Source organism: Pundamilia nyererei, unplaced genomic scaffold (genome assembly GCF_000239375.1).
Source record: "Pundamilia nyererei isolate P.nyererei 1_Seehausen unplaced genomic scaffold, PunNye1.0 scaffold00014, whole genome shotgun sequence".
Taxonomy (NCBI): domain Eukaryota; kingdom Metazoa; phylum Chordata; class Actinopteri; order Cichliformes; family Cichlidae; genus Pundamilia; species Pundamilia nyererei.
In genome coordinates, this window is record NW_005187415.1 from 6,160,863 (window position 1) to 6,180,676 (window position 19,814).

Sequence of the window (19,814 nt, forward strand, 5' to 3'; positions counted from 1 at the left end):
CTGCTGCCAAAAGCTTGAAACGGAGTTTACTCCCAGTAAAATAAAATGTCTGAAACGGTTTTTGTTCCGCAGCCAGGCGCTTGTCGTCAGGTGACCTGCTGGAGTAAATCTTTTCAATAATGTCAAAAGCAGCGCCAAAAACCTGCCAGGCAAGCCCAAGTGTGTGCCCCTACTCCTACATGCAAACACACACACACATCTGCACACTCACAGCAAGAACAAGCATGCAACCTCGTGCATGTCAACACATACAGCATGTAAAGGCAAGCACACAAACACACACAGTGGAGAGTTTTAAAGAATTGATAAATGAGGAGCAACTAAATATTATCGCTTTTTTTCCCTCCACGCTTCTCAAAAATAGAACACGCTCTCGCTCTTTTTCCCCCTTTTTTCTTACACACACAAACACTTTTTTTGAACCGCAGGAATGACTGATGTCGTTGCATTTCATTTTTTCCTTCCTCTCATCTCTCACTCAGAACACACCCAGGTGTCCTCACCTGTTCCTGCGTCATGCTGTGCAGCTGCGTATGCCAGGAAGCGGAGTCAGAGCGGTGATAGGCGGGGGGCGGGGCAAAATCTTGCAATATGATTGGGTCTCGCTCCTGACACAGTGAGGTCAGGTGACTGATGTACAGCTTCAGCTTACTGCGATTCTGATTAAGATCCAGGAGAGGAGAAAGAATCTGAAGGAGGAAAACAGAAAATTAATTCTTTTATGTGTTTACTGTATGAAAAATAGCAAAACAAAAAACATGAACGATAATAATAACGATTTTGCAAGAATACTAGGCCAGATGGACATGCAGTGATGGGCAAATGTAAGATGAGTAAGACAAAGAAAATGAAGCAGAGGCACACTGAGAGAAAGCCAGAGAAAGCGCTTCTAATAATGAGGATCAGTGCACTGTTTTTAATTGCATACTGTCACAGCTGTAGCTGAGACTGAAAGAAGACCCTCATGGGCAGTTTTCAGCCGAGAAAACCATTTAAAGTAGTTCATTTAAAGAAAAACAATGTGCTCAGTTTCCACAAACACTGCACCTACAGCAGCTGATCCACTGTGAGCACCGAGGTTATTGTAGTTTATGGAAACAAAACTAAAAACGAAACATAAAAAAAATAATTTCATGAATTGAAAAAAGTAATCAAATCAAATAAAAATACCAGTGATATATGCATAGTTTAAGTATTTGTTAGCTTGGTAAAAGTCTTCTTACAGCTTGCCTGATGAGGCACTGATGGATGTGTAATTGAGACTGCTTTCAAAAAGTTAATGCACACACATTCCCCTGATGATGCGGTGCTTCTTTCAGCAGTTTCTAGTAAAGTACAGCTTAACAATTTGCACATATAAGACACAATCCCCCAGCAGAGAATCTATAATACGCTTAAAACATGTTCAGCATAGTTACCATGGTGATTTAGCCAGGTAAAAAAAGAGAGCTGCTCTTTTCTGACAAGAGTTTTAAGGGTTTTTTTGAGCCTGGCACAAAAACACAAAAAAGCCTGGCTATGTTGAACTTGATTTATAGCACACCTCTTCTCAAATCCCTTCCCTACAAATCAGTTGTTTTTATTTTTTGTAGCTGTTTTTTCACAAAACTGAAATTTTAACACCGGAAATAAAATTTTTTACAGGGTAAAAAAAACAAACAGATTTCATAGAATAGACTAGAATAGCCCTTTATTGTCACTGTACATGTACAACTGTGCCGGAATAAAATATAAATAGTAGACAGGAGGAATAAATAGCAAACAGGAGAAATATATACCAAAACTCAAAGGCACACAAGTTGCAAAGTGCTTGGAAGTAGTAGGAGTTCAAATAAATTGCAAACAAGAAAATATAATTTAATATAATATAATTGAAAATATGATTTCAGACACCACAGACTGTATGTTTAGGGCAAAGTTTACCTCGGTGTAAAGTAAAATTAGTTTTGGCTAATTCAGACATTTAGATTAATGAAAGACGAATTAATTATTGGAAAAATAGACAGAGGAAAGAGGTGAACATATATATAAAAACATATTTTGTTGGTAGACTGTCATGCTCACGAGTAAACAGAATACTGGAAGAACATATTAATCCCCACCAATCCACAGGTAATGGCTATTATGAACTCAGAAGTAGAAAGACGATTCTCTTTAAAAAGCATCATTTCTTGTTGAACGTCTGACTATATAAGTGCAGATGAGCAAAACAGATACATGCATTCTGGGCGCATGACATGAGACCTCCCAGGGCACACACACACACACACACGCGCGCGCGCGCACACACACAGAGATAAGGCATGCTGACACACACTGTTCTCCTTGGGGAATACTACGATTTAAGTGCAGAGGAAGCATTTTAAGAGGGCTGTTAGTGTGTGTGTGGGTAAAGTATATTTAATCCCAGCAGCGTCTGTCCACACTCTGCGAGCTGTGCTCATCGTCACTCAGCATACCCACACACAAACACAACCCATGTGTTTCATTGACAGGATCCTCAGCGCAGTAACATCTTTCTCTCTAAACTCTTCCTCCACTTTTTAACCTCGTCACGTCTTCACTTCTTACACACAAGAACTACAAATATCGATGTGAATTTGCCTCAGGTTTGGGGTTTGATTATATACATTCATTTTACACAGAATGTTATTTGGTGAACTCGGTGAATATCAATAAATGAATGATGATATGACATCATCAGATAAATATAGCAGGAAAAATAATAATGGTTTTTGTGTTGCCAAACACTTCATCTACATTTTTTTAAATATTTTTCTCAATTTGATCTTGTGTCACTTAATTTTTATTTTGCATATTATTTATTTTTATTTTTCTCTGCTTGTCTATGTGTGTGTGTCTATCCCAGATACTCAAAGTCCTCAAAGCAACTGGCAACACGGTGTCAGCCATCAGTGGCTCGGGTGAAACTGGTCACAAAGAGGTACATGGTGCTACGCCAAAAACCTCCTTGTGCCTGCTTGGGTCACTGCTTGTGAATTGTTGAAGTCGACCTTAGTTTTCATGGACGATGCCCACCTATCTCCAAACGCTCCCCAACTAGTTGTTGAGCGATAATGAAAGTTGAAAATGTGACACAAACTGAATGCAGAGACCATTCATCTTTAAAATAAAAGTTGTGCCTTTTGGCAGCAGCAGCAGGAATGCACAACTTTACTGAGGCCTTAATTGTAATGGTACAGCGAGAGTCATTGCAGTGTAATCTTGTTCTGGTTTCTTCATTTTCTTTTGCCGTTGCTTTACTGTTTGTAGATTCCCCAGGCAGCAAGCTGTAAGGAAAACCTGTATTTTCTCTGCAACATGCAGGCTTAGTCAAGTCTAGACTTTACTTGTGCTCCATGTCTCTGTGTCTTGTTCCATTTTTTATTGCTGAAAAGTTGTCCATCACCCTGGTGTTACAGCAATGTACAATTGAGTATACTCAAACTGCTATACCTCCACCCATTTAAAGCTTCATCTTGTACCAGGCAGTACATCTGCTACATTGTCCATTTGGTTATATCTCCCAGTAGTAGTCAACATTATTGTCTGAGTTAAGATTATCTTGGTTTTGATTGTAGAATTGATAATCTGTTTCCTTTCCTGCCTTTTGTTGTTCACCTCCAAGGTTGCTTTAACCCCTGCCCTGTTTAGTCCGTTAACTCTGGTTTGTTTTTCCTCTTGGTGCAATTCATCTGTGCAGATATGAACATGATAATCGCACTAGGGCAAAAACCAAATAAACTGCACCAAGACCCTTTGGAGGAGGCCTGGTTCCAAATGAACTCCAGAGTAGTGTGTTTATGGTGAGAATGTGCCCTTGATCTGACCCAGCTATTGGGTCTAAATTGTAAGTTTGTGCCAAATGCACATTCTGGGTTGTAGCAGAGTACAATAAATGTACAGAGAATACAAACTTTGAAAATTATTAGGAATAAATTCTCCATGTTTTCCAGCTTGAGCTACCGAGCCTCTTTGCGTCAGCATTGGAGTACAGCTTTAAGCAGTCGCTTACCTGTTGCCTACTTGTCCTAGTCACTTTTAGCATGTTTTCTAACTATAAAATACTTACTTGGTTATCACTTAAACACTGACAAAAACATAATTTAATTGCTCTGGCATTTGAGAATCCTTTTGAGGTTAAGTTCATCAAAAGTAGATTGGATGGAGGGATTTTGTGAAAAAAAAATTGTACTCCATTCTTTAGTGGCGTTGACGCAACAATGAAAAGTGACAGTACATCAGAGGAGCTGTCACTTGTGATTTTGAGTCTTCCCTGATTTGCTGCACAAACAACTGACAGAAAAAGTCTCAGCAATTTTGTGTTTTTCCAGTGAATCGCCAATACTCACCAGCAGCTAAACCTAACCCTAACACACACAAACACATAAAATATACACTTTTAAATGTGTGGTAGCACAAGTCAGCGCAACACACTCATACACACGCAGACACAAATAGGTTCCGACACAGAAAAACATACATACACACACTCACACTCATTCATGGTGGTTATCAGCTTTGTAAATGGCTCCAGTTACAGTATTTTCCAGGGAGGACCTGCCAGTAGGTTACAGTCCATTACAAAATACATTACTGAACATTTCCCTCTGGAGGAGAAAGGGAGGTAGACCGAGAAGGAAAGAGAGGGAACGACAACATTTGGAGTTAAAAGGCTGAAGAGATTCTACACATTCGCCATTTCAAGCCCTCTTTCTTTGGCTCCGAGTTATATTTGCTGATGGCAGATGTGCAGTGAGGCCGTTATCTCTCCCAGACTAATGTGTAATATGGCAATATCTGAAGAAAATTCTCCAAATTTGGCTTTACTGCTCTACAAACATACTTAACATATTTGTAACAGCTGTCCTCTCACACTTTGTAATTCATACTATTCTGTCAGAAAGCTTAAAAAAAAAATCACTGTCCACACTTTCCAGACCTGCAGTGGAGCTCTGCGGATCAAATACAAGACGAATGAGAAACAGACACGAAGAATGGAAGGAATGACGGCGATATGAGGAAGACATTAGGAGAGAAATAACACGAGTTGTTTCCTTTTCTTTAAGTTCTATTATAAGAAAAATCGAGGAGGAATTATGGGATAAAATACGAACAGAAACACAGACCACTGAACGTATTCGCAAGACTTTCATTAAGGTATACGGCAAATATGTGTCTACATGTTTTTCTTGTATTACACAGCCTCCAATAGCCAACATATGCAATGTGTGTGTGAGTGTGTGTGTGGTTAATGGGTCCGCAGGGCTTCTCAGTATCTTACTGTAGTATGAAACAATCCCAAAGGAGAAATAACTTTATACAGCACTGTGAGTCAGTGTGTGTGTGTTTGTGCTTCTTTATTAGACTCCTCTGCCTGCCTACCAGATTCTTACTGTTCTATGAAAGAACTCCATAGAGAGACATTCAGCTAGCCTCACTGATGGGATGTATTAAAAAAAAACCCTCTATGGCCACATTATATGGTGAAATCAAGACTTTTCTTCCTCCGCAGAACCCTCTGAGACAAATACACACCAGCAAAAATGCACATATTTGTCCAGCATCAGCATCAGTAGTGGGTGTAGGCTTTCACTGCTCTGTAAGTGCTATCTCAGTGACCCAACCGATGAAGTCTTGGCTAGTAGATGATCTCTTAAACTGCCAAGCAAATGTATCATCCGGTTGTAAAACTGCTCGTCAGTTTGTTGCAGAGCTAAGACAGAGAGACCGACAACCATTCACTCCTACATGTCTTTGGACTGTAGGGGGAAGCCAGAGTACCCAGACAGAACCCATGCAGACAGGGGGGAATATGCAAACACTATACAAAAGGCTGCACAGCATTAGTGTTTGCCTCACATTAAGGTTCTGGGTTTGAATCCGCTGGTCGTCCGCGGGTGTTCATTGTGGAGCTTGGATCTTCTGTATTCGTATTTCACTGGTTTATTTCCAACAATATTTTCACGGACCGGCCTTTAAGGTGTCGTGGATAAATACAACAAAATAAAACCAGCACCGGTACCAGAAAAAAATAAGATTTATTCATAACACACGGGAAAAGACCCAGGGAACCCGAGTTAATGCTAAAAACCAATAAAAACCCTGAAAACCATAAATTTCACACCCGAACCTCAACTCTCGTGGCCCAGTACCAAACGACTCACGGACTGGGTCGTGGCCCAGTCCGTGGCCCAGCGGTTGGGGACCGCTGTTGTAACTGGATTAATTTGAGGGTTTTGGGCTTGTGAGATGGGGAAAAAATGGCAAGACGTGTGAAAAACTGTTTTGTTTGATAAGGAAAACAAGAACACTCACAGAGCACAACTCTCCCCAAAGAGCGTGACCATTTCACCAAAATGAAATCATCTCGGGCTGTTATGGTATCTACCATCACACAAAATCTGAACATGATGTCTTTAAAACTGTGGATGCTAGATTGTTAACCAACAGCCAAACAAGCTGAACCAATTACATGTTTAGACTGTATTGTCAAACTGTTTAATCCACCTTACAAAAAAACATCTCAGGAATATGTAATGTAAATGTAATATCACTTTCACTTCCAAAGAAATGGTGATAGATTTTAAAACACATTAAAAAACTCTGAAAAAGACACTTGCTAATTTATAAAATGTACATTTTCTACTATTTTTTGTGTAGTTATGCATCTAATAAATCTGAAAGCTATTTGAAAAAGCAAAATACCATGAAGTGGCCTTGACAATGCCTGATGTGTCTTAAGAGTGCTCCCCTGTGTTTCTGTGCAGCAGCAGTTGTCTCTGAAGCATTTCATTGTCCAGCTGCAGCACAAAATCCCCTCACAGAATACACACAATCACTCACTGTGCGGATGAAATGTGCTATGGCAAATTACCAATCTTACACACCAAGAGAGTGTGTTTTCATGTGGCTATGTAAATACAGAGAGGTGGAAACAGAAAGAAAAGGAGATAGAGTATAAGCTGTGTGTGTGCTGCCTCTCTCAGCAGGGAGGTGCTACCGCTAATTAATAACCAGGGTCAAACTTAGATCCAATGGTGAACCTTTGGGCTTTTAGCATCCCAATGGGAAATCCATCTGGAGCAGCTGAGCTGCACTAAAAGCAGCATGTGCAGCTCATATGTGGTGCCGTCTCTGCACTGTGGTCTTAGTAGATCCAACCGTTTGGATGCCTTTTAATAACCACTAAACTTAGAAGAGCCTTTTAACCATTAATTGCTTAAAATGTGTAAAAAATTCCAATTCACTTGTTTCAAGAGTTTAATGGGAACAAGTGACTTTGCCAGTTTGGCGTTGAAACCTGAACACTTGCACTACTCAATGCTCAGGTTTCTTTCTTTTTTCTTAAGAAAGACTGCTCTACATTAGACGTATTGTGGTTGGGTGTCTTTTGTTCTTTCTTGAGTTGAATCTTGTTACGCATCTACAATTAATGACCTTTGGGCTTTTGAAATACTGGAAAGCCCCTATTGTATGATTAAAAAAACAACACAGGAGCAAGGTCAAAGGAAAAACCTTCTTTTCATCATTTCTGACAGAAGAAATATACTTTTTACAAAGCAGTTTAGCAAAGGTGCACATTTCCAACACTACATCACACATTTCAGTTGATTTGAATAAGAATATGGTCTCAGTTGGCATATGATTGACACATGAAGCTTACAATATCAAACCAAAGGCAAGACCCAAGTAGACTTGAGGAACAAGGGAATCATCCAAAAGATTAATGAAGGTTGAAATAATGAAATCATGGGTATAAAAATGCACAGGGAAAAAAATAAATCATAAAAAAAGAGTTCAGAGAATGCCAACTGGAAGAAATCCTTATCATGAGAGAATGAAATTATATTTAAGGATGAGAAATTGAACAAATGAAGCACAATTCAAGATTTGATGGCTGAAGGGAAAAAGGAAAGGAAAGATGAATCACAGAATAAAAGATGCATTTCAAGATTGGATTTCAATGTTAGAAAGAATGGAGGAAAACTGAATAAATAAAAAACGATATGAGGCCACAAATAAAGTGAAATGGCAGACAATGATGCCAGAATGAGATCACAAAGTCACGGATGAAACTAAAGAAAAGGAAGACGAATGACACGATGGCCATGATCAAATCCAGACAGAGAAGACGCTCACCCTTCTGTACACAATGATGAACTGAGGGTGAGGAAGAAGGCATGTGATTGGCTAGGCCCAAATGCCCTCCTCATCGTCCTATCGGTTAGTTCAGTCCAGCCGCAGCGTGAGTTCAGAAACAGGAAGTTAGTTTAGCAAAAAAGGGAAACTTAACAGAGATATAGAGAGTGCAGAACAAGTAATAGTGCTAAAAAATGGTTAACTTTAATTAGTAAATTTGAAGAGAAATAAGCTAACATCCAATAGCCCAGAAATGGCAATATGACTTGCTGGAAAGTCTTTCATTCAAATATTATTAAAGAAAATAAAGATTTCACTGGTTTGGCCAATGCACACCATCCGGGGCAGTTATCTTACCTGGTCTGGGGAGGGTTTGTGATTGTTGGGCTGCTCTGAGTTTGGGGATGAAACCTTCAAATGATCATCCTCATAGTTGTCCGCCATCAGCTTCATCCTGTTCTGCGTCTGCAGAGACAAAAATAATATATCTCATTAGAAACACGTTTTTGTTTTTAGGTGGAATTTAGCACGATCATCATTATGACATTCGTGTTTTAGACGGAGCATAAACCAGTGTGTGTACGTGTGCGTGTGAAGTTAATTTGGAGAGGAGTAGATTTTTGAGTGAGTGCCATGAGCTTTGCCTGAAAAAGTGTGCATATGTGTGTGTTTTTGTGCGCAAGAGGAAAACAGTAACAGAGGGCTTCCCAACTGTCCATTTGTATTTGAGTTTCAAGAACTGGGTTGGTTCATCTTGCACATTTCAGACTGCAAACACACACAACCATCATGCAACCTGTTGTGTAGCTTGTTAACCGGCGCAGAAAAATAACAGGCTTGTTAAGTTGCCACTTGAGGGGAGATCCATAAAGACTTAGACAAATATTAGACTGTACACATACAAAGGCCTCCAAAACACTTTCATCTCCTCCTCCTCCATATCTTGCTCTTTCTTTCCTCCATTCTCATTTCTCCTGTCTTTTCTCTGCAACCATCTTTTTGCTCCTCGGATTACTGTCACATTCCCCCCCCCACTTTTCGTCTTCTCTCCTCGTCTTGCTGCTCCATCTGTTTCACATGTTATAGTTATACTTCAGGTTTTACAGTAGGCCTGCAAAGTGTGAGGGGTGAGAGATGAAAAGCAAGAGATGGAGTCAGTATAAATCTGTAAGTCTTGTATACTCTAAATCCCCTTAGCCTCACACTGAGCCCTGCAAGGAACAGGAGCTTAAGCAGGACAGACTGAGGTTATGTGTGTGTGTGTGTGTATGTATATATATATATATGTATATATGTGTGTGTGTGTGTTTGACAAAAAGTAAAAAAAAAAAATTTTATATGCATTTGTTTGAAAGCTAAATGAAAGACTGCACTTTTAGGAGTGTGCATGTGAGCAAAACGATCACGCGTCTGACAGTGTGTTACACTTGGTGAGTATCTGGACCTGCACAAACGAGCCCATGCCACACTTAAAAACACCTATAAAGCAAACTCGCAGAGCAGACAGTTTATCTGCACACCACACAAGTTTGAAGATAAACACGCGCAGAGCTGTAAAGTCACCTTTATTAGTATCTGACCGCAACTTCCACCTGCCCTCCCCCGCAACCGTCCTTACACAGATTATTATTTTTTTGATGCTGTTGTTGTAACATATGGAAAGTTCATATGCACCAGACACTGGCTTGGGAAACGCAAATTTAATGAAATTAAAAGAGCAAGTAAGACTTGGTCCATACCGTACAATACACACACACACGTGATAGTTGCCTGCAAAAATATATAAATACATATATCACTGCCACTTCACTTTATGTACATATGTAAAATTGTGTATTTTTTTATTTGTACACTATTGTTTTTCTCTTTTATTTATTCCAATTATTATCTCTAATTCACTTTTTCTTGCTGACACTTGTGTTGCTGTAACGTGTGAATTTCCCCAGTGTGGGATTAATAAAGCCGGTGTCTTTGTTTGTTTCTATGTTCTTCTGAATGACCATCTTAGGTAAGCATCACTTTAGTGGACTGTGTCACACTGAAAGATAGAGGAAGAGGTCTCGTGTGTGGAGTCTTACGGTTAATTTCTAGAAATATGCCTACATGACTTATGCCAGGAGTTTGCCTCAAAGATGAAAATAGATAATAATAACCCAAAACCCCAGGTTCATATGGAACACGTGACATAAAGCTGAACAGACAGATGTGCCTCTGTCCTTAGGAAAGTTTATTTCATAAAGGTTAAGAGATCGTAAGTAAACATACATTAAAAACATTTGCTCCAACACTTGCAAAAAAGGCTCTGGGATCTGGAAAGCAAGAAACAAAAAGGAGGGAAGACAGTTAAGAAGAGGATAAGCTGTGTCAAGAGGGTGCCTGATTTCTGATCTCTTTAGTATCTTCTGTCCTACCTTTCTGTAAAAACACTTTATCTGTGTCCTGTCCTCTTTCTCCTCATCCTAGAGCTTTCTGTATCAAAATAATCCCCAGTTCCTCCCACTCTTCCTGTCTTCATCGCTAACCTCTGTCATACATAATACTTTTGAAGATTAAGTCTTTTTACCCAAATACCTAACGCACTCCTTTCTGTAGTTATCGAAGCTCACTTTTTTAAGTGTCTTCTTCCCATCTATAAACATAGTATTTCATTTTTCCCTGCTTCATTCTCTCATTTTGAGCTCCATAACTTGATTTTATCTGTGGCCAATTCCAGCTTCTGTTTGTTTCCTTCCTTCTGCTTGCAACATGTCCTCTTTCTCTCTTCTTGTTTTCATGTCTAGTCCACTATTTTTCGAGTTCATTTTGTTTATTTATTTATTGTTTATTTCTTGAAGAGCCACTTGAGGCTGGCTCCAAAAGCAAGTCAATCCCAATAGATTGACTTTGGTACCTTAAATACTGATATTAAATGCTGCAGAAATAAACATGTTTACAGGTTGCTACAAAATGAATTTGGTCTTTTAAGATAAGCAAAAGTCTTTGTTCTTTTTTAATCGCAATTTAAGGCATGAAGTGGATCACCTGAGCATATTTGTGCCTTTAATATGACAAATAGTATGAGTTACAGTGTGGTTAATTGAACAATCAGCCCCATCCTATTACATTCGTACCTTACTTATTTACATCGGTACTCATAAGCAAGTCTTCATGTCTATGTGAAGCAGCTTTCTAATTAATCTAAAAGTGCAGTGTTCTGCCGTCTCGTCCAAGTGTGGTAATTTTGTTTCTAAAAGCTTTTAAAAATGACTATGGCCAAACTTCTAAAAAGAAGATTTTTATTAGTCTTTAGTAAAAATCTGTCTTTAAATGATGGAAAATCTAGAGAGCAACATGCAAGAGGAAAAAAAAAATCCTAAAAATGAAGTTGATGCAATCGGTGAGGTGGAAAGACAAAGAAGAAAGTATGGCTGAAGAAGTGTCCTCATTTTCCACTTTGGCCTTTCTTTACATTTCTCCTCTTTCGCTAACTGTCAGGAATGCTGACTTCAGCTCATTTGTTCTTGTGCCAACTCTCTTTCTCACTTAATCTAATCATCACACCATTATTTCACTCCTCCTCCCTCAAGCTTCTCTACGTCTTCTTCCCTCCCCTCCGCTTCTCCCCCACACATCCTTCATACAGCTCGGCTGTAACTCGCTAACAATCGAAAGAATGAGAAACAAATGAAAACGAGGTGAAGTGAGGGGGTGGGGGGGCTGCTGAGCCACGCTTGGAAGAAAATTATTTCATTACGATAACGCTCTGGGGAACATTACATGAGATTATTGTTTCGCCTTTCTCTCCGGTGGCAATAGAAGCGCCTTTGTAGATATCTGTGCAATTATCAACAATGAAAAGTTGCTGAGTCATGGTTTGACAAGAACTATTTCATCATGATAAGAAATTAGATTACTCTTAACCCATTTTATATCAAGAAAAGAAAATTGTTAATAAGTGGAAAAATACAAATGATAATGAATCGTGTTTGAGCTGAGCGCTGTGGAGATTATTTCATTGCAGTAAGTCTCGGCGGTGTTATAAATTTGATTAGATCCACATTTTTTCACTTGCCAGTAACACGGGAGGTCATCATAACTACAAACAAGAAGTGATGAAGAGTTTAGTGGGAAAACAAAGCATGAACACTATGAACTGTGATTCAGAAAAGAAGAACAGGGGCGTTATAGTATTAAAGATGTTTTTAGTTCACAAATAAAATGGAGATAATTTAATTTGCAAAACCAAAATAGGAAATCTAGAATGTCAGGACATATGTTCTAAGAATGCAAATATTTGTTGTGTAAAAAATAATTTATGTAAAGATTTAAAGATTAAAGATTTATTTAAATATGTTTTGACCCTTTATGGACCACATTATGGATGCGGACAGATCTCATTCAGGTCTGCTGGAAATACAATATCATCACACGAAGAGCCAAAAGTCTTACAAATGTCCATATTACAGCCATAGAGGTCTGGACCGAGGACCATAGCCACACATACATCCCTGACCTGTAACTGTTAAACATGTGTCTGCTAAAGGAGAGATCCTGCTAATTCCTCACCTCCACCCTCTTCTTTCTATTGTAACATTTCATAAAATATTACAAATATTATTTTTTCTTTGCTTTTGAAATTGAGTGCGTGGCACAGATGGAGTTCACAAAGAAACCAAGTACACTGCAAGATAATATGACAGTGACTTGTCAAGGTAGCCACACCAACTGCTTTTTCCTTAATTTGTTACAAGCTGGACCATAATTTACAAAATGAACACTATGGTGTGTTGGATAAGACCTCAAACTAGCAACTAAAGCCATAAATGATAAATGGACTGATTCTTATATAACACCTTTCTACTCCAGCACCCAAAGCATTTTATACTACATGTCTCTTTCACACAAGCGCTTTTTTCTTGTGTACTTCCTTTTCCTGTACTGTGGGATTCTGTATCTTGCCCAAGGATACTTTGGGACATGGACTGGAGCAATCATGGATCAAATCAACAACCTTGCAATTACCAGATGAAATGATTTACCTTCTGACCCACAGCCATCCCAGATAAAAAAAAAAAAAAAGTATGCTAGAAAAATGCCTATGGAGGTCAAAAATGAGGTGAGAAGCATGGTAACTTTTTACTTTTACATGTTAGATTCAGTCTACGGTATAAATGTGGTCACTACTGGCTTCGGAAAATCAAGATGGTGACAGCCGTAAAATGCAAAGTAGAGCCTCCAAAGATGTGATGTTAAACCAAAGGCTGACTGCATCTTTCATATACACTCTATGCATTTAACACATAATATGTGTCAGGAAAAATCAGTTGTTAATATTTGAAATACACTGCACAGTCCAGGATCCATGAATACCAGTGATTTGCTGTAAATTCATCAGAAATTTACCATTGCATTGGATTTCTCACATTGGCACAGGTAGATTTTGTGCTAGGCAGGCAAGACCAATCCAGTTGTATCATATATTTGGGTTGTCACATGCACTTACAGCAGGTATGTTGAGAAATGTTTAGGGCTTCAGCAGATGTGTGAAAACTGCTTTAGAGGGAAGAGGAAGGAGACTGTGGGATATACAGGAGAGTGAAGAGAGCTGAAGTTACCTTGATCTACAGCCTCCTGCAGCTGGGGGTCAAAGGTTAACATGCAGGAAAAGCTTTCAGGGACACAGGTGCGTTTTAACGTATGCAGCATAAGCGCAACAAATACAAATCTTCTTTGCTTGCATTCACTGGTTTATTAGTCTGTTCTGACTAAATGTGCTTACAATTGCCATATCATTAGTACACAGCATTAATACATTGCAATGGATTAACTGAAATAGTTTCAATTCATAATAAATCTCATAATAGATAGGGTACGATCAATTCTACATGCCTGTTACTACACAAACAGCTCCATGGCACGAGAAATGTAATTCTCTGAATTTAACCTGCTCTGTAGTGGGGTCTGACAGCTCTGCGGCATAGGTTACTGTGCTGTGTGAAACCCAAATTCAGACCAGACTGGAAACAGTATTTAAGCACTCCATCAAAAAACACCCCGACTCTGACCTGTGACTCACTGAAGAGTGGTCGTCGTCAAAAAACAAACTTCAAAAACTTTTCAAACAACTTTTCTAACACACGCATAAGTGAACCGCATTCATAAAACTGCAAACCCAGAGTATTAACCCAAAGTTAGCTTGCTAACTGAAACACTACCTGCCACATGAGGCCTTACGACAAACAAGAGTTTACTCTTCATCAAAAAACTCAGTTTTAATTTTATGCTATCACTCTGCCTCTGTCCACTTGTCAGTTAATTTATAAGCATCTAAAAGTCGATCCGTGACACAAGAAAATGCTACATAAGCCTCAGCTTACTTGATAACATTGCAAACAGATGCATGTGTACACACAGGAATACTGAGGAAGTCTCCGCTGTGATCCATCACTGGAGACTGAACATTATGGCTCTACAGAGAGAATGGGAGCGAGAGAGAGAGTGAGAGACTTGGAGCTGTGCAAAACGTTACACACCCTTGCATGCATGCGCACACTCATAGCTGCAGACAGTTGAGTCTCTGTGTTGTCAGTAACCACCTTCGAGACCCTGAAGTGTCATAAATGACTTCAAATAGAACGCGGAGACGGAGACGAGATGGAGGGATGAGGAAGGAAAAAAGAGAGAGGGTGAGGACTGTTACTCTGACTTCATTTGACACTACTTTCTAACACCTTGCACTTCTCTCTTAAACATCTATTCAAACACTGTGGCGTGCAAATGTTGCTTTTGCATAGCCAATGCTTGTCTTTTTGAAACCTCGGAGCTTCCATACATTAAGTCAACTTTTGGCAACATTGAACAGGAAAGTCTTGTGATAGCATTTGTATTCTAGGGGTCTTTATGACAAGTTAATCTGAACCATGGGGTTTTAAAGTGAGTGTAAAGCGCTACGATTTCTGCTTAGTTATGATTTACCATGTGTCGTTATCATAGCTGTATGCCTGGTGTGCACTGTGCTTACGAGATTGCTGATTACACACAGAGTATGCTTAGATAATACATTTTTATATGATCTAAGCGAGTTTAACAGACTGTTCCACCAGTGAAAGTTACATTTCGTGCAACTATCAAATAAAAAAAAAAAAAACTTGGATGGTATTTCTGTAGGGTTCCTTTGTCTGGGATGTATTGGCAGTAATTGAGCAAAACATAAAATGGAAAGCCTGGTTGGATAGTGCAACAGATAACAAAAGTCAAAGGTCAAAGAAAAAAAGTAAAATGTAGAAAAACAGTGCAAAAAGAGGAGGGAAGGAAAAAAGTTAGGATTCCCTGTACAGTAATTTTCCTGTTTTTTTCACACTTGCGTGTATAATTTAACAGCTGAATTTTGTTAAGATCAGTCCTGGGGTTGTTATTATGTATAATGTATGAAACGTAACACCTTTAGTATTTGAGTTCTTCCACAAAGCTGACAGCAAAGTTGGTGAAAACTAATCCCAAATGTACTTGACAGAAAACATCTGTTCGGCTGTAATTATGAAAGGGCTTGTGAATGATGCTACAAGCCTGACAGTTAAGCCTGACAGTCTCTGCTTTTATTAGCTGCTAAAAATCAAGCTTTGGCTGTGATAGAAGTAGACTCATCTTGAGCATCATAACTCTGTGTTTGGGGTTATTTGCTACTAGCTGCGTGTTTTAGCAAGTTCCTTTGTGAACGTGAAGCATGTTTTCTATCGATTTGGACTCCACACTTTGTTGCCCCTGGTCTCTGCTCATATTTGTGATATTCATGGACAGTATCTCATGACCTAGCCAGAGTGAGTTGGGTGTCCATTATGGAAACCTCAGAATAGTATCCTTGCTTTTTGCAGACGATGTGGTTCTGTTGGTTTCACTGGCGCGTAATCTTCAGCATGCAATGGAGTGGTTTGCATCTAAGTGTGAAACAGCCTGAATGAAAGACAGCACCTCCAAGTCTGAGGCCATGGTTCTTTGCCAGGAAGTGCTGGAGTGCTCTGGCTCCCTTTGGTTTGAGGGAATAACTGTCCCAAGCAAATGCTTTCAAACATCAAGAATCTTAATCAAGAAGTGGAACATGAGGTGGATTGTTGTGGCATTAGATGGAGCACAGGCGTTGGACTGGACTGGTAATAAAGAGATAAGCCAAAATCCATCCATCCATCCATCCATCCATCCATCCATCCATCCATCCATCCATCCATCCATCTTCTTCCGCTTATCTGGGGCCAGGTCGCGGGGGCAGCAGCCCAAGCAGACCTCCCTCTCCCCAGCCACCTCCTCCAGCTTCTCCGGGGGAACACCAAGGCGTTTCCAGGCCAGCTGAGAGATATAATCTCTCCAGCGCGTCCTGGGTCTGCCCCGGGGCCTCCTCCCAGTGGGAAATGCCCGAAACAGCTCACCCAGGAGGCGCCCAGGGGACATCCTTGTCAGATGCCTGAACCACCTCAACTGGCTCCTTTCAATGTGGAGGAGCAGCGGCTCTACTCCGAGCCCCTCCCAGATGGCTGAACTTCCACCCTATCTCTAAGGCAGAGGCCAGCCACCCTTCGGAGGAAGCCCATTTCTGCCGCTTGTAGCCGCGATGTCGTTCTTTCGGTCACTACCCACAGCTCATGACCATAGGTCAGGGTAGAGACGTAGATCGACCAGTAAATTGAGAGCTGCGGTTTTACACTCAGCTCTCTCTTCACCACAACAGACCAGTACAGCGTCCGTATCACTGCAGCCGCAGCACGAATCCGTCTGTCGACCCAAATATACTCATTCATACATTGCTTTTTACAGAACTTTGATCTAATATTCTGACACTCTTAATTAATGTATTAATGTATCAAGGGCAAAATGAAGAATCTTGTAGACACAGGGGATTAGTAGACACCCCTAAGCCACAGCTGTCTCGTCAGAGATCCGGTTAGGGTGCCTCCTGGGCACCGACCTTTGGAGGATTTACAGGCAGACCCAACTGAGGGGACATCCAGAACTTCCTGAAGAGACTTTATATGTTTTCTGACCTTGTGGAATAAGAAATATGCTTCTTAGCCACTGTCTATCACAACCTTCCTTGGTAGAAGGATGGCTTATGGTTTATGGCCTACCATAAACAAAAGTTAAGGTGTATATTAATTTAATACTGAAAGTTATCTACATTTACTACTGTGACATTAAACTTAAGCTCCACTAAAAAGTATAGAGCACCTCATCGTATACTTCGTTGGTTAAGCAAGTTAATAAAAGTAATATCACATCCAGAGAAATGATGAGACATACAGAGGAGAGAACAGTAAAGAAGAAATCCACCAAACTCCCAGTAGGCTCATTCACTAAGGAGTTGGTTATTTCAAAAGACCCACGAGAACCTTAACTGCGTTATGGAGTGTGTGTGTGGGAGTGTGTGTGTGTATGAATAGACCTCTGTGTGGAACCACAGAGGCATTTGGTCATGTTTATATCCTTGTTTTTGGCCTGAGGGAATGTGTACACATTGGTGTGAGCATTTGTGTGCTTGAACTTATTAACATCTAACCGTGCCAGTAAGGTGACATGCAAGGTTTTGTGTGTGTTAGTGTGCATGTGTCTGCGGACAGAACATTTACATAAATACCAGTTCATAAGAAAATGTTGTCACCAGAACTCTGCTGAAGTTCAGAACTCTATGTGTGCATGTGGTGAGAGTAGGAGTGGTAGGTTAATCCTAAATTTACCCTTCGTGGCTGGAGTGCTGCGGTTACATCTGGACTCAGTTTCTCTCTGCCAGTCTTGTTTTTCTTTACTACTCTTGTCACTGTCACCTCACCTGTGTTCCCCCTGCTTTTATTTACATTTTTTTTCCAGATTTGGAACCTGCATTCCTCTCAAAAAGCTTTCCTGGTTTTTCCTTGGATGTCAGTGTTTGAGTCTTACCTGCTGTTTGAGCTGTTGAACCAGACTATCCTTCTCCCTCTTCAGAGCTGCGACCTCTTCCTGGGTTTTCTTCTTCTTGGACGAGGAGAGCTCCAGCAGGGCGATATTGGCGTCTTTCTCACTTATCGCTGCCAGGAGTGCCTCTTGCCTGCGCAGAGACCAATTGTGATTAGTAAAGCATTCATTTTTATTAAAATTACATCAAAAGAAAGGAAAACTGTTTCTTCACACACATTCTTAAAAGCATTTAATAACGCTCCTCGCCATAAAAAATATTATGAAATAATTTTTCACTAAGAATGTTTCAGCAGTAGTGCAGCTCCTGGTCTAGTTGTGGTGTTAATGACACTGAAAAGTTACAATGACATTACTTAAAGTTGAAACTATCTGTGGTTAATCTAGCGTTGGACACAAGATGCCTCTTTGTGTCAACACAGATTAAAGCCCAGTCTTTTCCACCTGTTTCTGTTTGAATGTAGAAATTGCAGGAATAGATCACCTTAAACTCTGAACCAGTACAACTATAACCAACGGCGTGGTTGTAGACTAATTTGGGTGAAGCAACTCTTTAATTTTATGGCGAACCCATGATGTGTCAACCAGAAGAGCGCACTCATCTTAACCACACTTAAGCTCTATATATTATGAAAAAACAGGAAGACCACACACTGAATGCATCATTTAGGCACTGGAGCCTACTTGAGTGTTGTTGCTGACCATGTCTATCCCTTTATGACCACAGTGTACCCATCTTCCATCAGGATAATGAACTACATTACAAAGCTCATATAATCTCAAACTGGTTTCTTAAAAATGACAATGAGTTTTCAAATGACCCACACAGCCACCGAGTCATAGTCCAATAGAGCACCTTTGAGATGTGGTGCAATGGGAGATTTACATCCTGGAAGAACTGTGTGATGCTGGAAATGGTAAATGGTCTGGTTCCTGTATAGCGATTTACGTAACTTGCTTCATTTACAAATTCATAGACGGACTTTTTTTCTATGCTTTTTCAACATAACTGCTTTCTATCTAACATTCATACACATTCATACTCTCATAGATGCATCAGTGTTTCCAGCACTTTGATGAATCTATGCCACAAAGATTTTAGGCACTTGTGGAGGTAAAAGGGTGCCTAACAAACAATATGTTCCTTACAAAGTGCCAAGTGAGTCTACTTCCCATTGGTTCTTATCTGATATGTCTTTATTTTACTCATCTAACTTTTTGCACTTTTTGATTGGCTCTTCCTGCATAAACAGTTATATAATAAGAAGATACATGACAATGATGAAAAACTAGGGGGAAAATAGGGACAATCGTGAAAGTGCATATTTTCTAACTTGGTTGTAAACACAAAACTCCCAAGTCCCCAGTATTTCAAGAAGGGCTAAGAGCACATATTTGATATTATCTGCAATTAGCAATTATGTAAAAATGTATTTTCAAGTCTCTATATGCCTCTCTCTCCCTCCGTTTCCATACAATTCTCTAGTCCCTGTCTCCATTTCCAGCCATTTTGACTCCGTCTATCTTTCCCTCCTGCCTGGATGATCTGGTTGACAGATAGATAGCATTCCATGTGGTCGAGAAGCACCAAGCCACATCCCATTCATCCCATCAGCCACAGATTGGACAGAACCACATTCAAGGACACCCAACGTTAAGAATTCTCAAAATTATATCTGTTTTCAGTCTAAATCGCTGCTGTTTTTTCCACAATCCCATAATGCTCCTATAAAGACTTGCCACACACAATCAAACAA

General features: G+C 39.9%; 1 protein-coding gene across 16 annotated transcripts in view; it reads right to left on the reverse strand.

Moving 5' to 3' along the window:
- The window catches only part of LOC102193240 (ELKS/Rab6-interacting/CAST family member 1-like), a 135,359-nt gene that overhangs the window by 21,558 nt on the left and 93,987 nt on the right, over positions 1 to 19,814 (reverse strand). For 12 of the 16 annotated variants that reach the window (XM_005725303.1, XM_013908802.1, XM_013908801.1 and 9 more), the window contains 3 exons: positions 18,043 to 18,190; positions 8,500 to 8,607; positions 504 to 689 (listed from right to left, as the gene is read on the reverse strand). In XM_005725303.1, the coding sequence (XP_005725360.1) occupies positions 504 to 689; positions 8,500 to 8,607; positions 18,043 to 18,190 (442 nt within the window). Of the gene's footprint in view, positions 1 to 503; positions 690 to 8,142; positions 8,221 to 8,499; positions 8,608 to 18,042; positions 18,191 to 19,814 lie in introns of those variants that run through there. The other 4 variants (XR_001290275.1, XR_001290274.1, XR_001290273.1 and 1 more) reach the window with 1 other exon arrangement.